Source organism: Buceros rhinoceros, unplaced genomic scaffold (assembly GCF_000710305.1).
Source record: "Buceros rhinoceros silvestris isolate BGI_N320 unplaced genomic scaffold, ASM71030v1 scaffold8533, whole genome shotgun sequence".
NCBI classification, from domain to species: domain Eukaryota; kingdom Metazoa; phylum Chordata; class Aves; order Bucerotiformes; family Bucerotidae; genus Buceros; species Buceros rhinoceros.
Window position 1 is genome coordinate 39103 of NW_010403011.1, and position 25219 is coordinate 64321.

The following is a 25219-nucleotide window of genomic DNA, read 5'->3' on the forward strand; positions in this document are numbered from 1 at the left end:
AATAGCATTTTAGAAACCACAGAGAGCTTTCATATATTTTAATCAACAACATCCCATTATAACATCATTTCCAGTATCACTACACAAATTACATTGAACATTGACATAGTATCTTCCATTACGTCTCTGCTTGATAATTAATACTTAGACTTCAACGGTATATGAATACTGTATACATGAAATATTCCATTTTCTTAAGAGGCAAGCAAATGAATCAACATTTAAAACATATAACAACATGAAAGACTTTTAACTTACCTTCTTTTTTTGTGTTCTGTTCTTGCCTCCCAACCAATCATCCATCTGTTCCTCAATCTCTTCAATTGAAGCTCCATGATCATATGATGGTATATACGTACTTAACTCCAGAACTGGGTATACAGGGAATTCCGATTTTGGTTTCTTGACTTTAAGCTTCTTCTCCTCTATAAAAAAGTAAAAAAGAAAAAGAAAAAGTAATGCTACTATTATTGCAGAGAAGTATAATTCAGAAGCAGGCTTAGCTCCTCAACTCTTAATGCTATATTAAATTTCCACTGAGTAAGAGGTTTCAATTTGTTAAAAAGGGAATTAAGAGTTTTGCATAGTAATTTTATTTTTATTAAAAGTAAATAGCAATGCACTCACTTAAGCCCTCCTCCATCTGAAGTATGGCTTAAAGGGCCAAACAAGGAGCCCCTCGAAATCACAGTTAGCTCTTGTCATTGCTCTATGACCTGGCAATTGAGATTAGTAAGGCAAAAGCATAGAGAGCCGTTAAAGGATTCTGAAAGTCCAGCTAGCTTCAAAGAAGCTGGCAGAGGTTGAAAGGTGAGTTTTAGACAATTTTGTATTACTTTATGGTCAGCTGTGCTGAGTACAAGCTTCCAAGTCAATAGGTAGCTGATCTGTTCTCAGATTTCTGTAACTACAAAAAGCTCTGTTGCAGCACTCACACGTTTAGGAAGATTTAAATGTTGGACCTTATTTCTTGAACTGGTAAGTTTTCTGCTCTCTCTGTCCTTCAAATGCAATTAAATGGGAGCAGCAATCTTAGGGACAGGAAAAGGGGACAACAACAATCACACCTAAATCCCGGCAACTGAAAACATATCTGCTATACAGGACGATTACAAAAGAAAGATTTACTATTGATTGAAAATTGCCAAGACTTTAGGAAAGAGGATGAGGATCGGAAAAAGAAGCTTGAACACTCAGAAAGCATCCTCAAACCTCAGGTACATCAAGTGGGACTCTTGTTTTTACCTCATTGTTTCAAAAAACATCCTGTATTCACAATAACTGGATGCTCCTTATGATGCTATTAAACCAAAAAAGCTGTTCTAACAGCTAGCTGCAGCCAAAAGAGGAAAGTCCTATTCTGCCTCCACCTTTCCACTTGCCACTGTGTGCTTATGTGCTCCGAGAGTCATCCAACCACTTAGCAAACTAATTCAATTCACTAATCCACAGAAAATTACTCCTTTACACTCAAAAGAAGAGAAAAACATCCAAGTCATTTAAAGGTGGTGGGCAGAACCACACTTCTCAGCAACAGTGGGCCATTAGGTCAGCCTACCTGCCTTTGCAACCATGCCCTAATACACTTCTGAGCATCACAGGAGAAGTGTCTGTTTTTCATGAAAACCTTTTTAAAAAATTCTTAAAGAGGACAGAAGACTGTTCCCTGCAAATTGATGCAGAAGTCCTTTTTCTAACAGAACCTGTGCAGGAACAGCACAGTGAAAAGACTCCACAGACTCGACAAGCTCCTAGGAACTGAATGTTTAAGAAAACAAATAAATGGAGAGAGAACTGTTTCTTGGCAACTTTCACAAGTCCAAAAAGAACAAGAAATTCATACAGAACTTTAAAGTTAACAGAATGACTAATGGTCTTTGAAACTTTTAAATGTATGTTGTTCAGAGATCTGTTTTTGTGAAAAATCTAACTTTGCTCTTAATTGTCTAATTACTCTCAATAAATGAAATACTAAAAACTTGTATTTGGATTTTTTTTTAGCATTCTTCTATCCTATATATTCATGTATATGAATATATATGAAATTACATAAACTCAAAAAACAAAATTAAAGTGTTAACCAGCATTTATCCCATCGTTCAGATGTTATTAAAGATAATACTGGTGCAAAATTCTCTTTGTCTATTTCAAAAGGTAATTTTTATAATCAAATCACAGATACTAACCATTAACTCATTTTTCTCCAAAGTTTGCCATATGTAATAGCTTCTGGTATCAGAGTTAAGATTTGCAAGGATAAGTAACAATGGCTTCACCAGATACTTAGCGCAAACATATACTGGCAAAAATATTCTAGGAAGTTACCTTAAATGAAAATTTCCACTACTGTATTTTAATCCTGCAAAATAATAATGACACAGCGCTCGTTCAGTTGAAATTACTTAACAGTGGAGACACAGTGAGGCAGTTACACCTCCCTCTCAAAATAATGCAGTTAAAGCCTGAATGCATCTAACTAACATTTAAAAACGAAGAGCCTAGTCTGCAAATAGGTCATCTAGGCTCTTTCTGTAGTTTTAGAAGTAGTCCAGAATTTTCAAAGGCCACTTGTTAGAACACAAAAGCACATACAAGTGGGTTAATAATGGATTTTATATAGAGGAAGTTATGCACGCGCTACGAAACCTCAACATGGAAGCCAAGCACTGTTGTTCTCTCAGGTGAAGATGGAGCAAGTAAACGGATCATTGAAATGATTTCACCCAAACAGAAGTCCACAGCAGACAGCCAGGAAGAAAACCTCTCTCCATGTCATCTTTTCATTATCAGCATTTTGACTGGCAGCCCAAAAGACACTTCTGACCTGACCTGGTGCTCTCCCCTGAAAAGAATAAGAATCAGGTTTTCCAAAGAGTAGTTGCCTAGACAGCTAAATCCTATATCTGCTAAGGCTTCACAGACAGACAGGAAGCTGATGCTGTGTCACCACCACGACCTAAAGCAAGGATGTGTTTGATAGTGCTGACAGTAGCAACAACCACAGCTGTGATTCAGTTTTGAAACACAAACGTTCCCTTAATACTCAGTGTCATCTTCTAATGGTGCTGGGTTTAGACTATGTAGCCATCCACTACAACAGAACAGGCTTTTAAAATGCGTTTTTTCTCTTCCAGTCTCAAATATTGTTCTAATATTGTTATGTCAAAACCTAACTGAAATGTAGGAAAAACATAAAGAATAAGATTTTGAAGGTTCTTCTCAGCTTTGTCACAGCCTACTCGCTGTCCACCGGAGATGCCATCAGACCACTACCACCCTATGCGGGCATCGACATCCAGCAGACCTTTAACTATGACCGGTTACTGCTGCTCATACAACTAAATGCAGTGGAGAGCAACAGTCTTGGTGAAACTAAAGCCTGACTTCAAGCTCAACAGGGTAAATGAATAGCTTACTCTCACTACTATTTTGGGGAATAATTCTGTACTTTAATTGCCAAATTACAGCATAATAACTTTTCTAGTTTATTAAATAGAAGGGAAAAAGCTATAGCAGAAAGTAAATGTATAATCCAAGATCGTAAGCACTATGGAAACTACTCCAATGTAAAATGGTCAGTGTTTTACACGATTTATGACTCTTACAAAGTCTAGTCTTTCTGTAACAGAAATTCTGTTTTATCATTTGCTGAATTCACCCTGTAAGGATATGAATTTTTTATGAGTATTATCTGCCTTTAGAACTATCAAGTTCTTTACCAGAAGACTAAATTTGATGGTGCCTTTAACAACTTAAGAGTTAAAAAAAGTGTCTGAACAGCATATAAACATATCCATCCCTGGGATCCCTAGACTTTAACAGGTAACACCTAACTCTCTTAAAAGTACAGTACTTTATGTTTCTGAAAGCCTCCAATACTATTCCAGTACTGGCTATACATTTTATTAGTTTATGGTGTCATCAAGATTTTGAAGTCTGATTAATTACTTGCACATAATCAGTTACTTTGACCTTCCTCGTTAGTCCTTCCACCTTGTTCCTACATTAATTTTATCAGTGGCAGAATTAATAGTATCTGGCTAATGGTTATTTGCTTTAAGATATATCAGCTGTCATTTTCAGAAGATAAGGAACCAGCTAGCATTTTGGATCAAGTGCCATGTAATAAAACCATGGTGCTTTTTCCATAATAAATATCAGAGGTCCCCACCTTTAAGCTTTCAGAAAAGTATATAGTGATTTTGCCCGCCAGTTAATGTAATTGTAAAGAATTCAGAGAATTTTTCATAGAAAGAACAACTGCTTCATATAGAAAGAAACAAACCAAACAAAAAACAAGTACTGAACTTCTGCAAAGAAAGTATGACACATCAAGCTGGAGCTCCTTCTCTCTGTGAGGCTTCTAAGCTTTAACTTTTAAGCATGAATGAGAATTCATGGAAAATATGGTCAAAAAAAAAACCCGAACAGTGACATCTTGAAAATCACAGATAGAAAAGGGACAGTCTGACTGGTATGTCATGTGTTGATAAGTAAGAAATACACACACAGAGGTAGACAGCAAACATCTGTTTGGAAAGTCGGTAAGAAACTGCCCTGAGATCTCCTTTTCCTTCAATGTTGTTCACTTACTGATGTAACCACGCAAGACAACCAAAGTATCTACAGCATTAAGATTGGTTTAAAACACGACGGAAAAATTCACTTGCATGTTCTGCAACAGTCAGAATACGATAGACCATGCAGTCTGCAAAAAAAGTACACTAAGGTTTTGACAGTCTGTTGAAAAAAAAATGGAGCAAACTATATTCAATATTAATGCAAATATGGGGCAAATACTCATGTTTAAAAAAATACACATTTCTGTACCATAAAGTCAATGGGATTATATGAATGCATCATGAGTTAGAGACAGATATTTACATCTGCTGTACTGAGACCTAGAGGCTACTTTAATTTTTCAACAAACTCACTAAAAATATGCTCACTGGTGAATACACTCTCAACTACGAAAAACTTCTCATAAGCTGTATCTACCCTTCCCAGAGCTTTTTATCCCCACCCCTGCCACCCCAACACCTATCCCTATAATATGAAAGGGCTAGAAATAAACCTCCAATATTTGAGAGTTAATTTGCCTTCCAACAAACATATAATGAAGCACACATGCCTCTTTCAAAAAAGCCTCATAACACTATATTAGTGGCACATTTTCCATAAAATCTGAAAGAAGTTTTGTAGGGAGAAGCATCACATAGCCTAATTGAAACAACTGGGAAAAGCACATAAGCATGGAAGTTCAAAATCCTTTCAGCAGGCCTGCCAAAACAATCAGTGAAATGGATGATACTCAGTTTGCCATAATTAGGCTTCAGAGGTAACAATTAATCGATCAGAACATTCACACCCACACCAACCAAAAAAGCATGCATTATATGAATTAATTTTCTCTGAACCTGCCTGTCAGCAAATCATTACTAAGCAGGCATACAAACACCGCATTTTGGCATGGATTACTACTAAATACAATTATACAAGGTATTTGTCAATTATTTGGAAGTAAACATAAAGTCACCTTCAGTATAGTGCTAGATTACATTAATTTGGTCAAAATGGTTTACAGTGAAGAAGGAAGTACAGGAAGAAGTAGGAATATGGACTGGCTGGTAGTCTGGAACCAATCAAATCAAAAGCTTTTTTGAAAATTACACCATTAAGGACCTTATGCCAGATCTGCACTTACAGGAGACTGTGTACAAGAAACCTTGGATGTAAGAACTTGCAGTTATGGTGGAAAAGCAACCCGAAATGAGCTATCAGAGCAATGGGAACTGAGGTAATCTGTGACTCTGTAAACAGAACAATCATAATAGAAGAAATGTGACTTTCTAATCTGAAGATGACCAAGGTTAGAATGCTATTCACAAACCCAGGGTCCAATACAGACAGCTATGCTGGAAATTCACACAGAGTACCGTAAATTGACAGAAACTAAGAGCTAAAGAAATGCTTTATATAAACAAAACCTGCAGATAAAGAAAACTTCAGAAACAGAAAAATGCTAATAATAAACTACTGAAAGCTAAAGCTAGAGAAATCCATATTCAAACTACGATATAGCTACATAACAGTAAAACTGTCTGAACAAGCCATGAAGAACAGAAGGCATCTCAAGGTTTTCTGATGAATATTGTAACTTGCATAAGATGCTGAAAGCTGAAGTGCATCACTGTACAAGTCAAACAAGACAAGCCGCAAGAATCAGTTTTTGTCACTGATTTTTGCCTGTTAGGGTCTGAAACAAACACATTATACTTAATCATCTACTGATGTCTTCTATCCCTAAGTTTCATAAAACAACATAAAAAGCCACCCAAGCAACATGCTATAATTCTAAGCTGTCTGGAAAGGGAGGACCACCAAGCCTAACCAGATTTAATCCAATGTATTAAAGGTTTCACTACCACTCTGGATTTTTCACAGCAAGCACTCAGGTAAGCCGTGCCTTACTATAAAGCCCTATACAGAGTTATAAGTACCATACAGATACCATCATGAAGCCCCAATAGAGAAAGGAGGATAGTCAGGCAGCCACAGGGCTAATAACTTTGTATTTCAGTTAAAGCTTGAATGAAGGGGTGATGAAAAAAACCTGAAAAACTAAGTACTATTCAACACAGTTTATAATTAGAAATAAAATGGCTTCTTGCCATGGATTGTTCCAGATGCCTTGTACATCAGGGCAAGAATTCCAGATTTACAATGCAAGTAAGTTCGGTAACTGGGATGCCAGTGAAGAGTTCACCTGCAGTATCCAGCAGGTGCTATTTCTTTAAAAGGGCATATTTTAAAAATAAATTTAAGTCTTTCTATTGAAGCTTGAAGAAAACAAACATAAGAAGATCAGAAATTAAGAGAACTACCAGGGACAAGCATAAAGAAAGAAAAATAGATGTGTTTTGCCCCAAAACGGACATGGTTGAAAAGTACTCCGAGCAAGAAAACGACCAGCAGAACTGCTAGAATTTGTCTTGGTAACTACCCGAACCTTGCTATTTAAGTTCAAAAACTGGCAGAGTCATCTGTCCTGACAAAGTACTCCTAAGTCTTCTCCATTTAATGACTACTCGGTTCAGTTAATTTTACACCCCATGAGTATGAAGAACAGGGCTATCTGCTGTTACAGAATCTTTCCCTGATGCAAGGATTATACCCATGTATGACACCGCAAGAGAGGAGGTTAGAAAACGCACGGCAAACTATTTCTATTTTTCTACATAAAACGCCCAGTTATCTGTAATTCCATATAAAAACACGTTTCCTAGAAATATAAGGTCTGTATTGTATGTTGCTATATTTTTGTAAGGTAAAGTTGTAAAGTTGCTACATTTTACTAAGTTTTTGTTTTTTTTTTTTTTTTTTTTTTTTTTTTTTTTTTTTTTTTTTTTTTTTTTTGCCTAAGTAATACAGACACGCCTCTTGTTCTTCTCTCGGGTGTCTTCTTTTAAAAAAAGGTAACCTCAGTCTGCTGCCCAGCAATAGCATTGCTGTGGCTGAGCAAATTAATTCCATGTCAAATTTCAAACTCTGCTAATTACAGGTGGTGACTCTCAATCCTTCCTCTTGCTCCCTGACAGCAGGCCTACCAAGGGAGGGCAGGATGCCAACCCGTGGGGCTGGTGAGGACTGGCACCTGCTCACGTGGCAAAACAAGGGTCACATGCCGTGTCACACCCAGCAGCATGATGGGGGACAGGGTAGTGCTTCTGCAGGAGGCCAGGGGTGACCTGGAGGAGGAAGTGCACCAACCCTGCACCACTCCCTGTGGACACTGCTACTGGAGGTAACAAAACAAAATAAAAAACATAAAAAGAAAAAAAAAGTGACTCTTGTGTGATACCTGGCAGAGGAGAGGAGGATACTGAAAACTTCACACGTGGTCTTCCAGTGAAACGAGGAGCGTGCACACTACGATTTTAATGACTTGATACGTTCACTTGCACTTCTGTTTTCCAAAACAACTCCTTTTGACACAGTACTTCACAGATCTCAACGATCAGCATATGCCAGCTATTCTGAACAATGGCAATACATTACTATCTGACAATTTAACAAGTTTTTAATAACCCGAGTCAAGACCCTTTCCAAGGGCCCATTTTGTGGTAGGTACCTCAGACGTAATGGCAGGCCTCCCTAACAAGCATTAAATGTGCTATTTTGCTAGATTTGGCCTGGGTCCACGATGCTCGCCGAGGTGCTGAACGTTATCCATTTTCTCAAAATAGATTCAGCTACAGATAGGTTGGGAATCATACTGAAACTGGATCTCTTTGCTGATTTTACAAAATCAAACTATTTTGTAAATATATGAAATGCAGCTGTATTTTAAGTGCCTAGAGGCTTATGCATACGCAAAGCTAGTAGATTAATGTAAGGCATTCAATGCACTTGTCAGAATAAAGGAACTTAAAAGCATGCACTTAAGTACAGAAAATAAAGCATGCACGTACACACACAGACAACAAAACTTTTTAATTTGTCTTCAGAAGAGGCTATGTTTAATCATTGTCAGAAGCAAATAACTGAAGAAAGAAAAGTCACCTATAATTATTCAGAATATTTAATTATTTAGGGAAATGCTAATTGTCTGCATCCACGCTTTTGGAAATTCAAAAAATAAAGCAAATATGCACAAAGAATCGTTACACACACTGTTTAAAAAAATATTTACAGACAAAGAGAATACAAGAATGCTCAAAACCGAGAGCTCACTTCCAAAAATGTGTACTTCAAGATCTATACATGTGAGATTTCCCCGTCCTATAAAGTAGCATTCCTCCCAAAGTACATTTTTGTTGCTACAATAAAACTATCACCTGAGTTTTAAGCCTCTGTACAAACAAACCAAGGGTCTACTGCAAAATAAGTCATAAAATTAAAAGCTTATTTAACAGCAGTACAGAACTACATAAAGCATGTACACGTGAAGATTATAAAAATGTTTGTTCATATACATCTTGTGTAGTAGGTATATCATATTACATCTTTGTTTATTAAGACAGGGGTAAAAACTCACTCTGAAGTGTTTCAAGTTCAGCCTTAGCCAGGGCATCTTCTTTCGCCTTCATTTTTGTTTCTTTATATTCTACATATAATTGTCTGGCATCCTTCAAGAAAATGTTGCAATGGCATTAGCATCCTTATACAAACAAGTTATTGCAATGGCTCTGGTTTAAGTTCTCAACCTCACAAAAAAATTTAAGATACATTTGTTTCCTTGAGTTACAGTAATTTTCAGCATAGAAATTACTTGTTTAGAACATAGAATTTTTGTGTAATAAAAGTTCAAATGAAATAGCGTTGACATTACAGACTATGATGCTCATTGACAATCTGAAAAGAAAAATGGTTAGAAAAACTTCCTGATCAATACCTACAGCTTAGTAAGAGGCCATGTACCCACTTTGCTCACATCAGCAATCTGGAAGTTCAGGGAAGAAAGAAAAGTTTTTAATTAGGGATGAACAAAGGCAATTGCTAGACAGCAGTCATTTTAGTGTATGCTCGTTACGGCAATACCAGCTGTGTGTTCCAGAATCCAACTTGTTGCCTTCTTTCTTTTTTTAAACAAACTTCTATGGTGCTATTAAAGTGTCTAAAATATATATTAAGGTTTTTTTCAAGGACTGGATCAGATTCTAATCTGAAATCTTTTTGGCAAATATACGTATAAACCTAGAACTCCTGTCACAAATCTCACAATATGGTACACATTTCCAAAATCTGATGAATTAGTAAATTACAGATTTAAATTGAAAGCTTTCCAATATGAACAAACAGATTGCTGAAGTAAGAGGTATGGACAGATTTCTTACTCTTACTTCGGAGTTAAAGATTTCTATACTCATTCAAAAACAATGAATCTATAATAGGAATGCTGAAATAGAGTAATTATTATTTATCACTTCCAAGCATGCACAACATCTATTGTAGTAAATAAAAAATTATAGTATTAGATAAACCTGATTTCAGCTCTTTATAGCAAAATATAATTTCATTCCTACTTCATTAACAGTCCCACTTTCTGCATACAAAGGGTGATATAAAATTTACTGTAGTACATATTGTAAAATACCAGTATTTTTATAATTTCAACTATAATCCCATAAATTTGAGCAAAACCTCGTCTCATTAAGACATCTTAAGAAACTTTGAAAAGCTGAGTTAAGCAGTCATTATTGCTGCCTCTAATGGTAGAAGTCATCCAAAAACACTGGTTCCTGCAAAGACACTGCAACACAACAGTTGTGCTTTGCATTACACAGGCATCTACCCTTCAAAGATACTTGAGGAAGGTGGGAAAACACAGGACAGAATCATGATCCATCTCTGAGCAGAACTTTGTAATATTTTGGAGACATCCTACCAATACAAGTCAGCACTGAAGAACGGCACTGCCAATTCCCACAAGAGATCAGCAAGGTTTCATCTCCTCCTCTTATTCTCTGTTTGTCTTTGGGTTTGGGTCTGGGAAATAGGAAGTTACCTTTCTTTGCCAGATTTATGTAGGAGATCATTGTACACAGTAGAAATCTTAACTTTTTGTTGCTGGCACACAACAGATGAGAGAATCTCACATGCTTACAAGTTTTGGTTTTGGGGATGTGGAAGGAGGATGGGAATGTGTTTTGGGAAGAGGGAGGTTTTGGTGGGTTTAGTAGAACTGGGGCTAAAAAACTATGTGTAGGTACAGTAGAACTACCATTAACAGCAGATACTCAGTTTCTATGTTAGAACACTGAATTATAAAATTAGGATCAGCACTGGTGCTCTTTTCGGTTTGCCTGAAATATGAATTCCCTACCACACATGGTAGGGAATTCCTTGTACTCTGCAGATTTGCACTATTTGCATCACTAAGAAACAGAAAGCCATAAATGTAATGGTTAACTTCTGCTGTAAGTTTGAGACATCTGGGTTGTGTGGCATACACTGGACTCACTCATACTGATATCCAAAAAATGCTTTTGTTTAAAGCTATGATTTCAAAATGGCTACAATTAACTGGCATTTAAATTTAACCCATTTGACACTGAAAGCCAATATTTGATGCTAAATTCTGGTGTAAAATCCATTATTGCTTGTGGGATCTCCAGACAGCAGGCACTAGGGGGTAACTGTCAATCTCTTCAGCATGTCAGTCACAGAACAATTGGAAATGTGGCTCAGATGAAAATGAGACACAATAGCTGAACAACAAAAAAAAAAATAGTCAGAAGCATGTAAATGAAATTTAGTGGTACTGTTGCTTTATAGATACAAAATGGATTATCTCTGCAAATGGAGTAATACGCAGGTAACAAAGGCAACATCAGATTTTTATCCTATTAATCACAGTTTTATTGCTGATACCATAATTACAAAAAAAAGAAAGACTGCACATTTTGAAGCACGTATTAAAATGTATAAAGTAAAGCAAAGGAAAAAACCAACAAAAATCAAAATGCATTTCAAAGATTTGAAAATCAAATACTTCCCACAACAGCATAACAAGTGGCTCTACAAGTTGTAAAGAGAAACTAAAAGACATACCTGGGTAAAGATTTTAGCCACAGACTCAAACTATATTTATATTAGACCTTATAAGTAAAAACAAAAAAACCCACCGGAAAACAGTTTAAAATAGGAATTTTTGAAGAAAACTTCTGCCTTAGCATAAACACACACATTTCAATTTATTCCCCACTAGCTTTCACTAGTATCAGTCTAAACAGGAATATTAATTTTCAAGCACATGCAGTTTTGAAGTAAGAGCATTTAAAAATAGATTTATGTTCAGGCCTTTTTACTTTTCCAAAGTGATAAATTTAAATAGTCATTTAGCCTCAGTACAAACATTTTAGGACCCAAAAACACTGGCAATATAGATGCAGCCTCTCCCAATCTAATGCTTCTTTCCTAAGATTCAGTAATGATTCAGTAATAATTTATCTTTTGGAGACGCCTTCCTTAAGCAGCTCAAAAATATGTACAACACGAAAATTTTATACCCGATATAATTTTATACTTTCAATATGTAATAAACATAAGAAAAGTCACATTTTTGTCCTTCTGGGGGTTGACAGGGACAGAGGGAAGACACACACAAATACAAAGCTTGGAATTGTTCTAACTAAAAGCTCCACCTTACCTAATCAGAAATATTTTGTTCTCATTTGCAGGTGTTTGAGAAGTTCTCAGAAAAGAACATCAGCACAAATATATTACATTCCTTCACCATCAAAGCAGTGATATGCATGTAGTTAAGCAAAAAGAATAATGAAGAGGGCTAATATATGCTGCTCTATTATACTATGATTTCAAATACATACTTTTCAAAAAAAAAGGAATAGAATTAAAAAGAGTGTATTAGAAATGCAAAATTCTGCTATTAGTACATCTAAATTATATCTCAACTGCCGTGTATAGGAAGTTCATGTGATTATCCTCATATTTAACCAACAATTTCAAAAAGTGGGAGGGGGGGAATCAAACACTTACTATATTTTCAACATTTATAATCACAAATAAGAATGAAGAATACTGAAAAATTCTTGTATTTCCATTCCTCTTTATAAAAGTATCATCTCATCCCAAGAAATTTGTGACTGCCAAAAAAACCTGCACTTGAGTTACAGAGAAATACAGAAATTTTTGATACTGGCCTTTTAAGGTTGGGGGGTTTTTTAAATTCATTTAGGGGTTTGGTGTTTTTTTGTTTTGGTTTGGTTGGTTTGTTTGTAGTTCTTAAATCAACAGATATAGTATTTATTCAAACTGTACTAATTCTGGAACTAAAAACTTCAATTCTTACTGAGACTCAGTCACTCTGGCCTCTACTTAACTTTTTGGGGGGAGTGATGAGGTTTTGTTGGTTTGTTTGCTTTGTGGGTTATTTCCCCCTCCAGTTAATCTTCCTGGCTTTCCAGTCTGCCTCGGAGAGACTAGAGAAAAAAGGCATTGGAAACAACTTACTGTATTTGCCATATAGTGCATCTTCATTGCAGATTTTGCGATAGAATCAGGTTCACATCTTAGTCCCCTGGGTAAGGGACTGATACAGACAAAATGCATCACCTCAGAATTTGGAGTTAACTGGGAACTTCTCCACAAACATACTTAAAATCAGTGTATTCAAATAATTCTCTTTGCATTAATTCTTATTAAATCAATCCATACAGATGAAGAAAAAAAATACTTGTATAAGGTTCCTGAGCTTATTTTTTTGTCTTTGAGTACAGTGTTCTTGTACGATTTGTAAAAAAAAAAGAGTCAAATTGAGATTACTGCAACATCTGACCTATCCAAGTAATTTGATATTTCTAGACAATAAAAATGCCAGCCATTATACCACAGCAAAAACACTCTTTTGATGGGTTTATAAACTAGTAACATCAATGTGTTAGGGTAAGAAATAATGCTTTAAAAAATTAAACATTATGCTGTTTATAATGCTCTTTGGCATTTTTGCATATGTACTCAAAGGCAAGCTAGTAAATAAGTAGGAATGGCATTACTTCCTCCTTTATAAACAGGAAATCTTTCTTTGACCTTGGAAAACAGGCCACACCTTGGAATAATACCAGGTGTGGCCAGGCTCTTCAGCCATGTACAGCCTGCAGGCAGTTGCAGTGTGGTTCTCAAGCATGGGATACCAGCAGCAGGTTGTGCTCCTGCAGTATCTGCTGGCTATTCCACACCCACAGTGGTGGAACAAAGGCAGCCAGAAGGGGAAACTGAGACCAATACTGCAAGGCCTCCCGGGGACCCATTCACGCACTGAGAATCCTCGTACCCCAGCAGAACAGTGCCACTGAGAGCCAGTATCGCCTCGCACACACGAGCTGCTGTTAGAGCTATGCTCCTCTAACGTGTGTTGGGATATGCAGACATACAGCAAGTGATTTGAAGGAGCAGAACAAAATGGGCTGCCGTAGAACAGCAGGCAATTAAAGGCAAATTTATTTATTATCTTACGTTTACTTAAAACTTTCACTATGCAGCAAAGTGCATTTTGTCTCCAGAGCCTCAGACAGTACCCTGTTAGACACAGATTATTCTTGATCACTTTCATACACACAGCATACTTGTTTCACCATCCACTCTCCTCTGACCTGCTTCTAAGATTCTAACTGACCTCAGGGTCAAGAGCTTCATCCCTACTTTGGTTTCTCCAACAGCTGCGAAACAGCAAGAAATGGAGCAAACTGGCAATCACTCGTGCCACACATCCTGTAATTGCTTGCTCCCCACTACTTATTTCAACATTGGTGCTGTACAGTAAATAGAAACACATCAAAACCCTGTAAAGCGGGGAAATAAGGAGATATTTAACCTTACCGGCTTGAATAAATCCCTTTAAAAAAATCTTTAAGACATATGTTATTAAATGCAATAAATTTTACTTCAATCTCACATGATGATTTTATATAAAGTCATATGTAAAGACAAAAACAACCCACATAAGTGTTTGCTGACCTAATCAAATCTTGCTTAAAAGCTAACTTTGGCAAAGGAGATGCCCTGCTGGCAAAGCCTCTTGAGTTTAATGACACATTGCCAATCCGTTTAAGGCCAAAGCTGAACCATCTCTAAACAGGTGTTGAAATGTAATCACGGATTAAAAGAAAACCTGAGGACAAAATGCCAAGAAATTAAACACCTCTGGGTCACTAGTTTGAATCTATTCCAGGCTACTAAATCAGCTACAGTAATTACCATCTGGTAGTCTACACACAAATAAATTACTGGTCTTTTTGTTCTATTTCATTTCGCGCTACACAAAGATCTTTATAAACAAAAGTTTCAATTGTAATTGAAAGCTTTGTTGATAATCTCACTAGGTTCTATCCAGTGCAACTATGTACGAGCTTGAACTGCCTTCTCATTATTGGCGAAACACTGGAAGCTCTCAGAACAGTTCCCTGCTACGGCGTATGCACTATCACAGACAGAAGATAACAGGACACTTTATTTTCTTAACAAGAATCCATTTCTGCCTGAAACAAACAAAAAATGCCTTCTGCTTTGTTACACTCAGGGCAACAGCAGGCTCATAACTGAAATAATAAAAAAAATTTCCTAGTGCTAACTGACAGTAATGAAGTTGGTGTAAAAATACAGACATTTACTGCTAAGCTTCACCACATCAAGGTGGAGGAAAAGTAGTTGACAGGAAAACTAACAAACACTGTTATCTTCAGTTTCTGAAGGAAATATTTTGTGAATAATAATTAACAATATTTTAAGAAAGACCACTTTGAAGTTCTATGTCTGCATATCCAAACAAAAAACTCTAGTCAGCCCTTTGGGGAATAAACTGCAATTTACGTGACTCCCACAAAAGAAAAGTATACTTAACACAACTGTCTATTCTGTATTACATTCACCATTTGAACTGAAATTCTTGCACACTGTATTTGGATGGTTTATTTCTTCGTAAGAACAATTTTCAGTTCCATTAAGCATTTCAGTTGAGTTTTTCTTTCTTCTTCTTTTACTTATTTTTTAAAATATATATCCTTCTTCTAGGTCTTTCTCACGAAAGACTAAACTATATGACCTTAGAAACAATCTGCATTCTTTTTCTATCTTTTTCTTGAGCCTACATTATAAGAATTAAACTTGGTAATAGTCGATGTAATTTGCACTCCACTTAACATTTCTTTCACACCACAGATACTTGATTTATGATAGATCATACCTATTCTTTTCCCTTTGCTTCTTCGAACAAACTTAGATACTCTGTTTTCACCCCTAAATTTAACTGTGGCGTAGGTGTAAAAACCTATGTAGTCTCTCTCAAAAAAACAATTGTCAACATTTTTAAAAAACAATTATTTTTTAGTTTCTCTCATCCTCTTCTCAATCATTTTTCTTCCAGTTTCGTGACATAAAATGCAGACTACGATAAAATAGCATAGGCCATCACAAGGGCATGCAAACAAAGCATTTTTCTTCAGTAAAGGCCCACCTTAATTATTTTAAGTGCCTCCTTCTGAAATCTGACATTTTGAAGGAGGAGGGGAAGTAGGAGAAAGACACTCAATTCGATAAATGAGAGCCAGGCATGGGCAAAAGCTTAGCAACCTGAATCTTCAGAGAGCTGTTGAAAGGAGAATATTCACATGAACTAATGTAGGGAGAGACGGATGCTAAAGTTTAAATTGACCTCTTCTTGTGTTTTTTGTTTTGTTGGGGTTTTTTTGTTGTTGTTGGTTTGGTTTTACACTGCTGGGGATTTTGTGTTTGGTTTTTTTTAAATCAAGTTTCCTTTGGGGAAGAACTTGTGTACACAGGCAAGTGGTTTTGTTTCCTTGATTTGAGAAAGCAGTTCAGCTTTTTCACTGACAGGGCTTTAGAAAAACTCAGTGGCAGAAGCAACACTTAATTAAAAGTATTGCTAATTCTTACCCTTCTCTGTCCCGAACACAGTCCATTTAAATATGGATGCTTTTTAGAAATTAATCTACAGTTGCATTAATTGCAGATGAATGACAAGCTTTGAAAAGAATTTGTTGGCTCTTAAATGACTGAAGAAATCATTTAGATTAACTCAATAAACAACTAAAATATGTAGCACCCATCCTTATGTTGACCACTGTAACACCTTGTTAAATAATCTGCATGTGTGACTAGCAATATAACTCTACTCTGTATCTGTAGCAGGCTTATCTTCTAGATAAGCTGCCCTAGTGATTCTACTTGCACTAAAAGCCTGAAATACTCTGAAATCTCAAGCCTGTGTTAGTCTATTTTTGAAGAGAAAAGCAATTATATTAAAAATGGGAACTCTGTACACCAGGTTATGCAATATGTATATCTATAATTACAGCTACTTTTCTTTGCTATATGTTGGCAATTGCAATTAAGGTAGAACTTGCTAAAGCATTAAATACAACTGGAAAAGATCCCAAAGGTCTCTCTGTCCAGCTAGCTATAACATGAAACGTATCTTTCGCACTGCCACTTCAAAACATTTCCAACATGAGGTCACTGCTGTTCTTACGCTCTTCAGAAGATGTAATAACTCTTAACTACTGTTAACTAATAAGCTACAGTAACTTCTTTCAGTTACCTGAAATCCTGAATATTCTGAATATTAAAGACTACTTATATTTCATTGAATTTTAACTTACATAATTGGCAGGTCGTCTTAAACAACAATAAAACAAGCCCTGGAGTTAAGCAGTGTAATTTACATATGGGGCAATTTACTCTACAACTCCAACGCTTCACTTCCTCCTTGCTCCAAAGCCTTGCTTGCTCTGAATGCCTCTACACGAAGTTGCCTCTGCCACTGTATCCCTGCTTGCTGATCTCCAATTTTCCATGAGTTCATGAATAGCTTTTTTCCCACTACCATTAATTTAATAGATTTAAAATCCACAGCAAGAGAATAAATACCTCTAGGTGTGGCAGGTGTCTACTAAATGAGAAACATCACTTTTGTTGTATTCATCTTTCCTGCTTATTCTGGACAGGAATAGGCTGTAGGAGCTGCTTTTTGAACAGCGAATCCAAAATCTAGTATACTGACTTAAGAGACTATCTTAAAACCATAAAAATAGGAAAATTGTAGCTTAGAAAGATAAGAAGTCCTAATATAAAATTTTTCATGAACTTTATTATATTCTTAATATTTTGCAATTAAGGCAAAAAGAAAAGTACTATAATTACGAAGAAAGTTTCAAAAAGGCAGCAAAACCAATTGCTGAACTTAATTCTTTATCTCGCTCACCTCAGTTAGGGAGAAATATCAAAGCTTAATTCAGACATAACATTAAGCATCAGTTTTGCTTTTAAAAATTGCAAAAAGAAAGGTTTCTTAATAAGTTAGCCACATAGTTCTGATACAACTTTTAAAAGAGGATGAGTTAAATTTTTTTATCTCTCTGCAGGAAAAGTTAACAGCTGTAAAAATGGATGCTGAAAGACTAGACTTTATTGCATTTGTAACTTTTACAAGCTGTTTGCTAACAGATTAGGAATTAAATGTTTTTTCCAGCTTGGACATAGACAGAAATTGAACACTAAATGCCATTTGTACTCTTTATATTCCAGAATTAATACTTTAGTTCACAGAAACATTGAGTAAAATCCACCTTGCATTCCTTGATCCACATTCATTAGCAGTGACAAGGGGACTAAAAACAAATGGGTGTATTCAAGGGGAATGAAAAGAAAGAGAATGCGGTATTTAAAAAGTTATTCTGATAACTGATTCAGCCAAAGTAAGTATTGTCAGATATCAGCCCAATTTTACAGTTTATAATACAGGATTAAAAAAACCACAATTGTGGGCAAGTCTGCCACATTTATATTATATTTCTTATTTACAACCATAACTTTGTTACTTTACCATAGTCATTTTATATCATTAGCCAGCGACTTTAAAAATCAGCTCACTCAATCAGAAAAAGTAATTTCATTGTTTCTCCAAATTTAAATGACATTAATATTTGCTACAGAATCATAGCTTTTGCCTATTTGAGATACAAATATTTTTGTTAACAGATTGCTTATGACACTGCTATTCCTAATTAGTTATACATATCTCATCCCTCTCCCATCACTTTAGCTTTGCCTAACAGGATCTGCTGCTGAATTCCCTAGCACATTAAGATTAATATCCATTTTAAATATATTCATATTTTGATGAACTTATGATATTAAATTTGCCTCCAGAGAGTAATTTTATTTTTATATATATATATGGTACATGGTTGAGCCAAAAAATGTGTAAGAACAAGTGCTACACATCTGATTATGCATAAAAACGTCATCAAGAAAAAGAATGTAATTTAAAATCATTACTATTACCTGGAATAGCTGAGGTAAAGCTTTCACAGTGAGACAGAACCATATTCCCAGCTTGCATGGAAGTAAATCATGCCATTGTGGTTTGTCCAGTACTCTGCAGTCAAATAAAAGTGGAAGCTTTACATTACTGCCACACAATTTCAGTCAGAATTTTCCTATTACCCTTTCAAAAGATTAGCATCTGCCAACTCCTATAAAAATATCTAACTACATAATATTGAAGATACATTTTGCAAATTTAGTTCAAACTATATAACAGCTAACTTCTAATCATTGTTCTATTTTAATCTCTTAAAGAGGGCTTTTCTTCAAGAAAATAAATTTGTAAGCCACAAACACTTCAGTTTAAAAAAAACCCCAAACCAAAAAACCTGAAGTGTTAACAAGCGCTGACAACCAGATATGAAGATGTAGCATAAACAAAACAATACCTAAAAATTAATGTCATTTGCAGTTCACTGGAGCATTACTCACTGATGTCATCAAAAAGACAACAGGCAGAATGGTCTCTGATCTCCATCCTGCATTGATCCAGTTCATACCCCTGCTGTGTGAACCATTTAAACCCGTTATTTCTTTCTATGAATCAGTAGAAGAAATGGTGGTATCTTTTGGTGCGTCCTGAAAGTCACTCTTCCCTATGCGTTTCTTAACGAACCATGGTATTAGAACCCTTTACCAAGATGCTTGTTTTTAAGTTGAGCAGATGAAAAGCATTAAATCAGACAAGCATTAAAACCCCATAAGAACTCCTTGCTAGGTATAGTAATAAACCAAAGCTTAAATAAATTGGAATTTGTTAATTGTCAAAGGCAGAAAACTTCAAAGACTGAAAAAGATGCAAAATCTTAAGAATAATACCCTTCTATAAGCCAGATACCATTTATTCAGCAGATCAACAATAATTGAAAGATTAGGGCTGAATTAACACCACGCATTTATTTGCAAACAAAACCTGGAAACACATGTACACTGACACCACTATATCAGCAATGGCTATTACTACAAATACAGTTACTTGTCTCAAAATATTTCAAAGATGCAAGGAGAAAATGATAGAACTAAACCAGTAGCTGATAAAATGTAAAATGTGTAAAACAAGAGTTTCTTCCCACCTTTCATTCTTCTCTAGAGCAGTACAGTTACTTGTCTCAAAATATTTCAAAGATGCAAGGAGAAAATGATAGAACTAAACCAGTAGCTGATAAAATGTAAAATGTGTAAAACGAGTTTCTTCCCACCTTTCATTCTTCTCTAGAGCAGCAAGTTTGGCTTCATCTGTACTCCTGCTGCCCGTTTTTTTCTTCTTTTCTCTCTTTTTTCTGCTAAGGAGTTCATCCTTGATGCAAAAAAAAAATGTAAAATGTCTAAAACAAGAGTTTCTTCCCACCTTTCATTCTTCTCTAGAGCAGCAAGTTTGGCTTCATCTGTACTCCTGCTGCCCGTTTTTTTCTTCTTTTCTCTCTTTTTTCTGCTAAGGAGTTCATCCTTGATGCAAAAAAAACCTACAGTTACAGGTTATCATTAACATGTAAACCACAAGTGTTACTGGGACTCTTCTGTGAAGGATAAACAGTAGAGTAGCATTTATGCAAATGTATCTAGGGGTCCTACATGATTAAGTAAAATGATCTATCTTAACAATAACTGTTGCCATGGTATCCAGTCTTTAAACACACATGAAGTCCAGTTCTGTCACTCATGTGTATCTCCATAGCAATCAAAGTTTTCTAAGGGGAGAAAGCATTCAACTTGCCTCCTTTCTCATTCATCAACTTCAATAATGCAGTGGAAAATAAAAAAGTAAATAGATGCTAATGTATTAATATTTTTCAAGTTATGCTTAGGGTTTTTTTCTAGTCTACTAAGTGCAATAGATTTTTATATGACAAAAAATACAATAAAAAATAACATGGTTTATAACACTTATGAATGCCTATCCTGTTAACAAAACTCAAAACAAAAAAGCATTTAGCGACGAACAAAGGCAAAGCAAGTATAACTTTAAAATGAATAAAAATATATTCTTTTTAAATATTTAGGAAAACCATAGACATGACTACAGTAGCACATGAATCTGCATCAATAGATGATAAAAGTAGTTTTATTCCTGTTCTTCCTTCCAGTAAAAAAACCAAAGAACCGTGTTGTGCTATTTATTAGCAATTTTAGAAAAATTAAGTAGGTTTTAGATTACTTTTTCTGATACACTGAATACCCTAGTCTATAATTATAACTGTTCTAAATATAATAATTTTAAATTACAAAAAAATCCAGATTCAAAGGAGAAGTGGTAGAGATCCCCACAATACATAAACTTCTGCAGGAAATTCAATACTAATAATTGAAGCAAGTTTGATTTATTACGAATACTTACCAGCTGTTTTTCCAGGTAGATTGACCAAACCACAGCATAATGACCCACTGTGAGTATAATGAACAAGAGTAATGCCAGCTCAGCATTGCTCATTTTTCTCACCCGCCTGTAGTAGAACACAGGCTGTCGCCAATCTGGTAGTCCATTGATCAGAATATCATCATACCTACAGTAGCAAACATAACAGGCTTTCATGGAGAGCTAAAAACAAAATAAGCCAAACCGCCCAATTATAAAACAAAACAAATGATAACCCACAGACCATTTCAATAATACACACACAAAAAATGATGTGGTTGTTTAACAGAGCAATGCCTTGTTTTGTCAGCTGCTAGGCTTGCATCTGGAAACAAACAGAATCCAGAACCAAACGCTGGGGAAATGTATCCAGTCTTTTTTTTTTGGTCAAAAAGTAATTCCATTGCTCCTGCGACACCACCCTCCTGACCCTCCACTTCATTCTCTTCTGAAATAACAGACTTCTAGAATTGTAGGTGTGTTCTACCTGCCTAGAAATCAGTAGGCAGGTCTACTACTACATAGGTAGGAAAGGACAACAGTCTCAAACCCTAGAAACTTTTTTTTCTTCTATAAATTAAAAGCACAAGTATTGGGGGGAGGAGAGAGGTATATGGGCTTTTGTTTTGTCCTTTAGTAGCGTGACATCCATTAGGTAAAAATGTTGCCATATTTAACATCCATTCTGCGCCAGATACAAATTTCAGTCAAAGGCTTGATTTTGATGTTAGAAAACAAAGTTCATCATAGCTAGATGATTTTGATTTTCTGTTTGAAAAGCTGTCTCCAAAATCAATCCATTTTAAAGCTGTTTAATTTTACTAACACTACTAACTGTACAGAAACCATCTTATGACTATTTGTCAGTTTTCCTTCACACAGATGTCTTGAAACATCTTAGTACCTCTGGGGTCATTTATGTTACCATCAATTTCAAAATAAACAAACCACAGACATGGAAAACAGATTTTCCTATTTTTTAATTTTTCAGAGTAAAGTTTCAGACAAAAATCTCTGCAGCAAACTCAAAAACCTGTATGTTCAAGATGCACAACCTGTTAATCTTAAATTGAACACAACTCATTACATATTCTAATCACACCATTTCCAGAATTAAATCTGCACTGAAAGGCCTAATTTGGTGCAACACATTGACCAAAATATTTTAATTAAAAATATTCTGAGTTAGTCGCAGGCCTAATTACAGGAATAGAAATAGGGCCTATATTGTCATGCAGGTCAGTAGAACTCAGTAGTAGGTTTTTCTCAAGTAAATTGACCGATCCAGGAATAATAGCGCAGCTGCTAAACTGCCAGTCTTGACATGTAAATCAATTTAAATGCAACAACTGCACTAGCTACTTTGATAGTTATTAAATTGATACCTTGGAGATGTACTAAAAAAAATTTCCACAAGCAACTTCTTTTTTTTAAGCAGAAAAAGAGGCAACGGTTTTCAATTAAAAAATATACTTTAATTCCGTGCATATAAAAAAAGCTGACTTCTGATAAAACATTTAAGTTGGCACTGTTATTTCTACGCAAATGATTTAACACCTCAGGATTCTGCAGTGTTCTGAACACTTACCAGAAGTAAAATTCCTATTACAAAATTCTATCTTCCATGACAATTACGAGAATACTAAGATTAATATCCATTATTGTAAAATTTGAAGTAGTAACATTTTTCCTTTCCCAGTAAATCAGAACAAGTTAACTACTGATCCCTCAACACGAACCCTGTTCAAAAAATTCTTAGGATGTTATTTCAAAACTAAAACTTTTACTTAACTTGTTTAAGAATTAAGTAGAAGTTTTAGCATTTAAAAAAAGTGCATTTGCTAAACATTTTATTGTTAGAATACAACAAAATATTTTACAAACAAAACCATTCTAAAAACAAGATTTTACAAAAGATGCTCTTCCTTTGAGAGCTTCAGAGAAACAGATGTAGAACCAAGAAAGGTTTGGGTTTTTTTAATACTACTATAAATTTATTAAGCATTTGCCTTTATTATTCGCTAAGGCTTGTTAATTGATGTATTGAAAATGTGGCTACTGATTAAATAAGGTCTCTATATGCTAATGGTAACAATATAGTAATATGTAAAACAAATTGCAAACTAACATTTAGCAACCACATTCTACTATAAATTATCTGTTTGTTAAGAAAAAAGAAATTAAGACAGCAGAGTCCCTTGCATTAAACACTTTAAACAGCACTCTGTATTTACTAGGCTATGTCCACTGTTCTGAACAACAGTCTCCAAGGATTAAGTCTCAGAATCAATGCTCTATTGATTTTACTATCAATGAGCATTATGGCTCACACGACTGGCCATTTTATGGGAAGATAGCTTCTATTATAACCCACTTTTTAGAATATATACTGTTAAAAGATAAATCACTGTTTTCAATAGCAATTAAGCTCTGTATTTGAAAAATAAAGATATCAATGATTTTTAGGTTTACATCTGGAAAATGATCCTACTGAAACTCAGAAGCTTCCCATAACTTTTAAACCTTGATCTCCAAATTTAGGAAGTGGTTTAATTAAAAGTAAGTTTCTCAATAAAGAATTTCTTTATAAAAACCTATATTAACTAGGAAAGATAGTAAATTCATGTGCATCATGAACCACATTCAAAATTTAATTACATAGCGTTATTCTTTTGGCAACCTATATTAATTGTTACTCTACATAAGAAAAAAAAACCAAGCAAGGTAAAAAGGAAAAACACATCTGCAGTATTTTTTCCTCACATATGTACATAGAATGCAGCATCTTTGACATACGAGTATGCCTACCAGTTATCTCTGAAATGTAGCAGTCAGCAAGTTAAAAATCCCCAAAGCACTAGCACAGACACAAGCCCAAAAAAAAAAAAACCCATTTTATAACTTAGGTTGAATCTTTATTTTAAAACACTAGATTCTATACAAGACTTGTTAGTCTTGTACTAAACAAGTAACTTATTGCAAGATTATTAAAATTCTATTCTTCTGTAGTTTCATGAAACAGTTTTTAGAGCTCTTTGTAGAATCAATCACATTGCAAGAAAAAATCTATTAACTGTAGTAGCTAACTACACAGTACCATCTATTTTAATATAATTATAATTTACTTTTCCCCTTTGAGACACACTGCATTTCACATTTCAAATAATTTCAGAGATCTCATATAGTTTATAAACTAAACCTTAAATTAATGAGATTTATTCCGAACTGCAGGAAGACTGCACTGGTGTTTTTTATTTTGGGGGAGTTTTTTCCTCAAGCTGTCACAGACATCCAGTGTAACATCAGGCAGAACAATTTATGAACCTATGAATGCAGACATTTAATTATAATGGGAGCTAAGATAAACACCTTTCTTACTCTAAATAAGTATGTCTTGATTCCTTTGCAAATGCTTCCTGTAATCAAGCCCACATTGTTACAGAGGATAGTCCTGGTAGGTAAAAAAAGCTCCTTAAAATGGTAACAAACAATAAAATTAAAAGCTAAGATTTTTGCCTAATTTCAATTGATAGAATTTTCATAAATTAAAAATAATCAAAGGCCAATAAAATTTATCATCAGCAAGTTGATGCCCTAAAGTAATGTGTATTTCAGGAAACGCACCTATCTACATATTCTAAAGATAAACTTTTCCGTAGAATTTCACACACACTGCAGTGTGTATAGAAAACAAAATATTACATTCTGCTGCATGTATGTTTAATCTAATGTTAAACACTGCTACAGTAAACAGTGCTGTGTGTATGATTACTTTTAGAATATTAGAATGTTTTGATTATGTATCAAAGTGTGTAAGAGAAAAAGTACCAAAAGTAATATCTCTATAGTCTGTAGTACTACTACTAATATTAGTACACTTCATAAGCAACTATGTAACTGTCTGAAAAAAGCAAATATTTTAATTATAAAGCCCTGTATTATAATTGCCAGTAGAGAAACTATAATATTTTAAGAAAGGCTTCTGCCATCAGATGAAGTAAA

The 25219-nt window shown here is 35.0% G+C and overlaps 1 protein-coding gene across 1 annotated transcript in view; it reads right to left on the reverse strand.

Annotated features, from left to right (window-relative positions):
• The window catches only part of LOC104490538 (dnaJ homolog subfamily C member 1-like), a gene marked incomplete at its 5' end in the record, with an annotated part of 54200 nt that overhangs the window by 25486 nt on the left and 3495 nt on the right, over positions 1–25219 (reverse strand). The window contains 5 exon segments of the mRNA XM_010132836.1: positions 259–425; positions 9038–9128; positions 18823–18916; positions 20213–20310; positions 21200–21365. Coding sequence (XP_010131138.1) covers positions 259–425; positions 9038–9128; positions 18823–18916; positions 20213–20310; positions 21200–21365 — 616 coding nt within the window.